This window comes from Aptenodytes forsteri, unplaced genomic scaffold (genome assembly GCF_000699145.1).
Source record: "Aptenodytes forsteri isolate BGI_AS27 unplaced genomic scaffold, ASM69914v1 Scaffold154, whole genome shotgun sequence".
NCBI lineage: Eukaryota > Metazoa > Chordata > Aves > Sphenisciformes > Spheniscidae > Aptenodytes > Aptenodytes forsteri.
Window position 1 is genome coordinate 1,571,234 of NW_008794083.1, and position 9,599 is coordinate 1,580,832.

The following is a 9,599-nucleotide window of genomic DNA, read 5'->3' on the forward strand; positions in this document are numbered from 1 at the left end:
GCACCATCATACAAATACTAAACCTTAGCCTTCTGTTTAGAAGTGTTGTGTTTGGTTACTCTGCATAACTATAAAGGCAAGTGCTCAGTGTATAATAAATATATATATATTTATATATATTTAATATACTCAGTGTATAAGTAAATATAGCTTAGCAGGTTGAAATACAGGTTAGATTTCTCTACCATCTTTAACTCACCTGTTAATGTGTGTAAAGACTACAGACTGCCCAGTCTTCCTTAGGATTCTGCTTCAGAATAGGAACATTTCCCAAAGAACTCATGTCTGTCCCAAATGCTCAAGTTTTCAATCAATTTTCTGATCCTTCCATAGTTCTTGTTGTTCTAATATGTATTAACATATTTGTTGTAAATTACTGTTTCTAAGTTACTGGTTTTCATGTGGGTGGATACCCTTCAGCGCTTCATAAAAAGAAAATTACATTGCTTTGTACAAATGCTTCATATCCAAATGAAAACCCTGCTGCTAGGATGAAGCACAGTTTGTCAATTACAAGAACAACTTATCAATTTTCCCTGGAAAGTTAGAAACAATGTTGAATTTACAGACTTTCACTTGCATAATTCTTTCCATTAAAATGCTAATTCCAAAGTACATGTTAATTAATGCGCCTTCCTCTCAGACAAGACAATTTCATAGCAACGCTATTAACTTCAAACACTATTAACTTCAAACCCTTTGAAATAATGAAATAATAATAAGTGCTTTATTGATTGTTACTGAAGGGTAATGTGAAAGGAATAAAAGTGAGATGTTTATCCCAGTGGATGAGAATCACTTAAGAAAGAAAATATAATTTCAAGACATTTAAGGTTCATGAACATCATTTTGGAAAAGCTAGAACAACTGTAATTCTAAAGGATGATTCTTAGCACCTGTCTGATATTTGGTATCTTCCAATTCTCAGATGATCGCATGACTGATTTTCTCACCATGTCAGCACCTGAACTTCATTTCCAAAGGCACACCCTCCAGAACTAAAGTATTTGCCTCATTTTAGGAAAAAAAGATAATCAGCACTTTTCTACAAAGGCCAGATTTAGTTAATACATTTCAAACCTGAAAATGGTTCTCTGGCTGCTCCCAATCCAGAGATACCACCATGGTGGCAGGTACCATCGCTTCCTGCCAGAAAAGCACTGCATCAGTTTCTTAGAGAAAACCACCGGGAAATAAATGCCATCTTAGGTTTATTTAATTTTCCACCTGGCTTTTACTTTCTGAAGCATGGTAATATTGTTAAAAAGACCAGAAACATCAGAAAAGTGGGGCTGAGGGAGGAGCCTTGCTGAATCAGCAGGAGCCAGAGCAAGAGATAGGACCTTGACAGTCACTGCTGCTGAGGGGCTCTCAGCTGCTGGAGCGTCAGGATGTGGTGACAATAAGTATTTTTTGCTTGGATTCTTCCCAATTTTTCATGCCACTGAGCTGAAACTACAAGTCTCAATTCATACTCCACATATATGCCATGAAACTCTGCTGCTTTGTTTCATTCTGGTTTTAATTTGTAACATTGCCCAGTGCCCCAGATGTATTTTATTTCCCCCCTCTTCATTGTCATGAGGACAATGTCCTCCCCTCCATGTGGTCCCTCACAGAGAAGGTGTAGGAATTCAGGGCAAATGCAAAGGATGCTCATGAAACACATGATACAAAGGGAGACCTGGAAACCAAGTCCTTCCGGAGCTGCTCCCAGAGCTCATGAGGACTCCCTCATGTGATGTGGGCAAATCATACATGCAAAAATTTTCAAACTCAGATACCACCTGAGGGTACCCCTATAGCCAGACTCTGCGGACCTTGTTTCATCTGCTTCACACCAACGAGCCAAAGTGACTCTGTCAACACTTGTCAGAGCTTCTCTGCAGTCCCTCCACCTATTTCCGTGCTTTGCATAAAGAACTCTAAAAAGATTTCACTACCGCCATCTTATAGTCAAAATATAATAGAAAGGAAATCCCTCTGTGCATCAGAAAGAAGTGAAAATATTCAGCAGCTATCGGTCTACCGGCCAGTTTAATTCCCTGGTTTGTTTCACAGTACATGGTATTTGGCAGGACAAAAATCCTGCAGTCCTAACGATGAAATACCAGCTGATCTCTAGCTTTTTTACATTCTGACAAGCTCTGTGAAATGTTTGTTTGAGACTGAGCTTTCTTCCTTCCTTTTGGAAGCTGGCTCTTGGAAACACAGTTGTGAATAAGGATGGAAAAACAAGTGAATTCTGCCCAACTGTCCATCTCCCAAGGGAGGATCAGAATAGTCAACAAATATGTGGTTTCTCAGCCATATAAACATAGAAAATGCATTTAAAAGATAGGACTGAAAGCTCATCTCAGAAAAATATATTTTAAATCAATATCATATGTAACCAGCACCTACATATACTGTATACACACCATGTTCTATAAAACAAACCTCTTTACTATATTTATACAAAATTAATTTTTATTTAATGAGGAAAGCATACAAAAAGCTAGGAGAATCATATTATGTTTGCAACTAGTGATGTAAATGTATGTTTAATTCTGCATTTAATATTGCAAATAATTAGTCTACTATAGACAACCTTTGCTTTTGATGTTAAGATGTATGTGCCATGGGGGTATATTTTTTAAAGAGAAGATGCTATGTAGGGTATAATAGTTGGTTCTCTAAAAGATTGTTTAGCAAAGGATTAGCCACTAATATTCAGTATTCAAAGCTCTGGAATATACAAACAGGGGTTTTAACTAGCCTTCCTTCATTATGTGCATTATAACCTCTCTGAATAAGCAGCTTGACACAGAGTAATTCCAAGGGACTGCGTACCAGATGTATTTGTACATGCTATATTTCAGGTCCCATGAAGCACTGGTTGGCAATTGGATTTTTTTCCACAGAAGAACTTGCCAAAATAATAATAATAAAAAGTTTTGAGCAGAATACAGCTAAAAACTGTAAGCTGTAACAAAAGTAACAAAATCTTTCAGCTGAAAATGAAAACATTTTGACATGGAATTACTGTCTTCATATGCCATGAAAGATGTAGTTTTGGTGTCCCACATCTCAGTTTTCCTCTAGATGTTGGCATACAATGATGAACAGGATCCCCCGGTTACCCTTAGCCTTCCACCTTGCTAGGACCCTGATGGGCACCCTGAGAGTTCCATGCCATGGGGAACAGCAGGGAATTTATCTGTTTGTTGGAGGAGAGGTGTTTTCCTTTGGAAAATATCTGTGGAAGGCATTTTTGATTTTTTAAAGAATTTACTCAATATTAATGAAATATTTTATGAATATAAATAAAATATTTTATTTCCTACACAAACCAGTATCAACTGTTTTTTATTTTTTTAATCAGATATTTTGGGCTAGACCTGCTATTTCTATTTAGCTGCTACTCAGTCTAATTAAGCCCATGCAATCACTGAGAAATTATCTGAGTTTGGAACAATAAAACGCTAAACCAGGGCCTGAAGAAAGGATCTGAGGGAGTTCTCATTTTAATTCCTCGCGAACCACCATCAAAACATCCACAGAAGACCCACCACAACTGACAAGCTTTTAAAGAAACATTAATATCAAGCATTCCCTACGCATTTTGTAATCCCAGGAAGTGAAGGCTGGAGCCAGCCTTCCCAAGTAGTCTTGGCTGTTCTCCTTTCTAACCCCACCAGTCAAACTCTTGTAAGCTGTGGCTGAGGCACACCCCCAGAGCTGCCAGGAAATATTTGCACCAGTTCTGCCTGGGCTATTGTTGTTTAGTGCCAAATCAAAATACAAATGTCAGAAATTGATCAAAAGCCTGAAGTAAAATGCCATGTGGATGTTCTATGTAGAGTTATATATGCATACGTGCACACACTCACACATTACATATGCAAGTGCATTTGTTATTTTATATATAATATGAACATTTATATCACTTCAGTTACCCATCTCTCCACCAGCAGAGACCAATGCACAATCTTGGTTCCATCATGTTGCACCATCTACCTTTCAGTTCTGCATTACTGGAAGCAATTTGTCTGTAATGTTAATTACTGCATTCACCTCACAGTCATTCCCTCTGAGAGGTGTCAGTATGATAGCTTATGTTTACATTTACAGAAAATTAGTACCTCTGTTCTGTCTCAGATTTCTGATGATCTTGAATTAATAGACTGGGCTGTAATGCTAAGGTATCAGCTTTGTTGCAGGTATCGTATTGATTGCGTGACGTATAAAATTACAAACTCTCAATGTCCTGTCCCAGCGCGCACATGTATTTGCACCAAACTTGCCCTGAACTAGTGGGAACAATCTCTATTTTGGTTGTTTCAAAGGCCTGCATAGACACAAAAAGGAAATCTGCCCCACATTATTATTGAAGTGTTGTTTTTATTGTTTCTTACAAGAATTTAACCTTCACTCCAATGGTAATTTTTCCCCAGGAAACAGCTGACAAGCCCTCTGAAAAAGATGCTTTGCAGCCAGGACGCAATATTGTTGCTGCAGGCTATGCCTTGTACGGCAGCGCTACACTGGTCGCCCTCTCCACAGGGCAAGGAGTGGACTGCTTCATGCTCGATCCGGTACAGTCACGGTGTTAATCACATTGCCACTATCTTTTAGAGCGTTCCGTGCTTGGGTTTACTCATTTTTGTTACTCCTTGTCTCTGTAATCTAGGCAATCTACGCGATTCTTTTTTTCACCCACGTCCTGGAGCATCCCACCTCCACCTTACAAGTATTTAATAATATGAGTATGTTGGTTGCAATACCTCTGTTTGTTTTTTTCTACTCAGTGGAAGAGAGTTTAAGTTAAATAGCATTTGAAACCCTGCTCATTCAAACCAGACTGCTGGTTTGCACAAACACTTTAGAAAATTTACTCTGAACGGTGTCTTTGCCTCAACTTAAAGGACTCCTGCTTTTTTCTCGTTCTTGCTTTTTCTGTCTGTAGAAGAACCTCAGCATGTTCAGTGTTTAGCCTGGGGCAAGGACCATTTGTTGATACAGTTCATGCAGAGTCATGTCTGATTTCCTGAGTGCAATTTAGTTTTATGGCTAAGTCCTCTAAGCTGCATGCCCAACGATTTCCAAAAGCACAACCGTACCCAATTGGACATGTGCTGGCCCTCGGTACCCAGCCCAGGAGCCCAGCAAGTGTTACTGGAGGAATGCAGGAAGATCACTCATTTGAGAAACCAGCATTAGATGTGGGCAATAACATAGGAGTTCTTTTTGATAAAAGGATGCATTATTATCAAAACTCCTTTTAACCTTTATAAATAGGCTCATTCCAAGAGGGAAGAACTGGCAGCTGAACTGCTCTGGTTAGAGACAAAAGAAGAGAAGGTGGAAGTTGCGCTCAAACTGCAGAGAGCAACACCTAGGGGTAGCTGACCACATTCACTTTAAGATACTTAGACAAGACAGGCAGGAAGAGTTCAAAAATCAGAAGGCAGTGTAATTTCTTAATTGGTAACCTTATGATTTGTGGACAGAGATCCACAATCCATCTGCTTTCAGGGCTGACTGGTGTTCATTTGATATGCTAACTATTATAGTCAAAGTGCTTTTTGTTTATACTACCAATGTGTCGAGTTTTCATGAACGCAGATTCTGTGCTTTCTGCTCTGTTTGAAATACTGTGAAGTTGTAGACAAGACTGGTGCTGAAAGGACCAAGCTGTGCTAGCGTTTCTGCCATCTCTAGTGTGACAACTACACAAAGTCAACAAAATGTTCTGCTGCTTGCTAATAGCTGGTCTATCCTGTTCTTCTGTAGGGTCTCGGTGAATTTATTTTGGTGGACAGAGATGTTAAAATCAAGAAGAAAGGGAAGGTATACAGTCTCAATGAAGGTTATGCGAAGTATTTTGATCCTGCAATGACAGAATATTTACAAAAGAAGAAATTCCCTGAGGTAAGAAAATATTAGCACTGTACCCAATGTACTGTGCGCTGGCAAGCACTGCCTTCCACGCAGTCCTGGCCAATTGGAAAGGTTTTGAAGGTGTCACTGAGTTCAGCCCCATGTAACCCTTTCGTTCCATCAGGTCCATTTTGGGTATGGTATGTGTTTGGGTATTGGTACCCATTTTGGGTATCTGATGTGCTGGTTTCTGGTGCCCTGACATCTTTTATAACTTAGACTTCGGTAAGTAAATTCATAGCTTGTTTGTCACTGCGTGGAGGAAAATGTGCTGTACATGAAGAACCAGGTTTTTCAACAAAGCTCTGAAACTGTGCCAGCAAAATGTGGGGGCACCCTTGTTTCCTAGCTTATCTGAATATGCAGTTCAGTCATATGTGCAGCTGGGCATTTGGGGCTAGATTCCACGTACTGCCCAGAAGGTGCGTGCAGGGATCTGGGTGGCATGACCTTCTCCTTCCTGTACATCCTTGCATCTGAGAAATGCAGTATTACTCTTGCACTGACTCCTTGCATCATATGGAGCACGAACCAACCCATAGGCTGAAAAAAAAAAGGATGTGAAGCACAATTTCACTATATTCTGTTGTTAAGAGGATTATACTCTATCCCTCAGAGAGACAAAGCTGACAACATCCCGTATCTGATGAACTTCCTCATGGGGACATACAGCTCTGTATGGCCTCTAGTCAATGCGAGGAGGACACCACACAAGCTCTCAATGTGGAAAGCTGGAAGCTATCTAGAAAGTGTAGCTATGTGACCAGTAAATTGTAACAAAATATGGTGACACCTAACAGCTCAGGACTGAATTTGGCCAGAAAACTGGTTTTATTGCTCTTCTTTTTAAAAAAAAGCCATAGGATTATTTTTTAAGCTATTAGTTGTCGAGAATACTTACACAGGGCTCATGTAAAAATCAATGTATCCAGCAGAAAACTTCAGGGTGCTGTACAAGGGAAATGCAACAAGTAAGAGTTTAAACCATGGTTCTGTGAGAAGCTCCTTCTGAGCTGAAAATCTGAATTTACTACATTGGATACAGTTGCAATGCTGACCTCTTATCAAAACCTCTTTTCCATATTACTCAGATTGTCACTACAGAGGGTGTTACACCACAGCATTTAAAATATATTCATTTTGAATATTTGAGGTTATTCTGAAACTTCAAAGTCTGCTTTCAGTCCAGCTGTGAGAGAAGCAGAAGCCCATGACACAACTTTCATACATACTTCCTGAAAACTAATCCAGCTGGGAAAGAGAAGAAGATCTGTGCTTCTCATTTTGCTCACATTATGCTGAGCTATGTATTCACTATAATGGACTAACACTGGATTTATTAATTTATGTTATTGCAAACCACCCAAGTGTTGTTTGAAGTAAAACTCTTAAACAAATAATCAACCCCAGGCAACTATAAAAAGACTGAAGAGATTTCAAACTCAGTGGAAAGACCAGACAGAGTTATTTCACCACAGGCTCAGTGAGGACAGCTCTATCGTGATTCACTAAATCCTTAGGTTAGGACATACAGGAAAAACCTCATTTGCAAACACTGTTTTATCTCAAATCCGTGCTTCATTTGAGGAAAACCTGTTGAAAGTGTTGTTGCACTAATACAACGGAAGTTGGCAGAAGGTATTTTGTTACTTTAAAGCAAGCAGCACAGTAGTGCATGGGTTTTTTGGGGCAGGGGAAGCCTCCTCAAGGGTGCTGAGCAAGCACATCACTTTGCTGCTCTGAGATGTAGGGTTGCCTGCATGAGAAGGACCAAGGCACCAATGTTACAGCCACAAAGCACAAGGAAGCGCCCTGCCCATCAGAAAGCTTTTTATGAACCTGAGTTTTGGAAACAGCATAACTCAGTTCCTTGATTTTAAAAGGACGTTATATTTGCATTGTGGGAGGCCAAGAGAAAGAAGGTGTTGCCACTCTTCCATAGCATGGAACCTGCTTCCTGGCATCATCTGTAAGCCTTACCAGCTACAGCTACATTGCTGATGCTCCTACCTTCCCTGCAGCGCCCAGGTGGAGCACTGCACAGCTTTGGTCTTTGTCTTCTTCTCCTCAGCACACAGAAGGGCAGTGGGGGGTATCTGCTGGGTATACCCTGCCTGTGACTTGAGGGGGGACTGACGTGTGGGGCATGGGGTCCCCTTCTTACCCAGGTGGACCACTCTCACCCTATGGCCTTCTGGCCACTAGAAGCCAAGAGACTAGGCATTAATTTCAGCTACTTGTAATTTTCTTATTCCTTTTTTTCCTTTGATCCTGCCTCTATTTCCTCCTTCCTGTGGTTCTTGATCAACATGCTGTTCAGATGACTCTCTAACATTGCCACAGAAAACTGAAAAGTTAAAAATACAACAGACAAACAAAGTAGGTTGTTGTCCACAACATGTCCCGTGTTCTGTATCATTGTCATTGGTGACCAAACATTACAAATCAACTGTTTATGTGGAGAGGAGAGATTTTTCCTTACTATCTAACAACAGTATCCCAGATCAGACAGTTTGGATTACAAAGCCATGTTGACCCTCAAAGTTTCTTGTGGAACACCATTCACCTAAGGCATCAATTCTGAATTAAAAGCACTGGAAAAGTGCTGCTGTTTTGCAGGTCAACTGTAAACCTCCTACCATTGTCATGTGGATCTTAGTGGGAAATATTTGCCTAGACACACCTATTCTGGAACAAGAGTCCAGAATAAAGCTAATTTTTTGTTAAGCATCACAAAATCTCCTGCTGCTTAACCAGCTTGAAGAGCAAGCTGCTATTTGCAAGGCTGCTTGTAATGCAACACGTTTACCGCAGTCTGCACTGTATAATGGGCACTGCTGGGCCAAGAACGGTTTCTGCGCACATCTCTCTCTAATTCCTTCCCAAAGTGAGTTCTTCCTCCAGTAATGCTTGCAGGGCCCTAGCCTCTAGCTGGCACTGGTTCACTGAGGGTAGAACTCAGAAACATGCTGTGGGCACCGTCGTACTTTGCTATTCCACCCATTTTTATCTTCACTTCATACGGCCAAAGTTGAGTCTCATCACAGCTTGTTGATTGAGAGCCATGCAATGGAAACTCCCTGGTTAAGGATTTGTCTTAGCAATGCCAACAAAAACTTACAATTAACAGCACATTTCAGCATGAAGCATTCTTCTGCCAGCCAGCCCAGCTGTGCCTGAGTGACATACAAAAGCTAATAAAAACACTGTGCTTTTGTCACCATAACTGTATGTGGAGGGAGTGATGCAGGGTGTTGCTTCTGTAGTCTGTAGAAAAGACTTTTTTCACCCCACTCTCCTAGTCATCATAGTTATGCAAGAAAAACATGGTCTCATTCTGATGTGGAGGAACAGAGCTGTCAGAAATCACAGAATCATAGAATCATAGAATCATAGAATCATAGAATAGTTTGGGTTGGAAGGGACCTCTAAAGGTCATCTAGTCCAACCATCTAGTGAGCAGGGACATCTTCAACTAGATCAGGTTGCTCAGAGCCCCGTCCAACCTGACCTTGAATGTTTCCAGGGATGGGGCATCCACCACCTCTCTGGGCAACCTCTTCCAGTGTTTCACCACCCTCACCTTAAAAAATTTCTTCCTTATATCTAGTCTAAATCTACCCCCTTTTAGTCTAAAGCCATTCCCCCTTGTCCTGTTGCAACAGGCCCTGCTAAAA

At 40.6% G+C, this 9,599-nt stretch overlaps 1 protein-coding gene across 1 annotated transcript in view; it reads left to right on the forward strand.

Moving 5' to 3' along the window:
- The window catches only part of LOC103893825 (fructose-1,6-bisphosphatase isozyme 2), a 24,205-nt gene that overhangs the window by 5,492 nt on the left and 9,114 nt on the right, over window positions 1–9,599 (forward strand). The window contains exons 4-5 of the mRNA XM_019470409.1: window positions 4,437–4,577; window positions 5,776–5,913. Coding sequence (XP_019325954.1) covers window positions 4,437–4,577; window positions 5,776–5,913 — 279 coding nt within the window. The remainder of the gene's footprint in view (window positions 1–4,436; window positions 4,578–5,775; window positions 5,914–9,599) is intronic.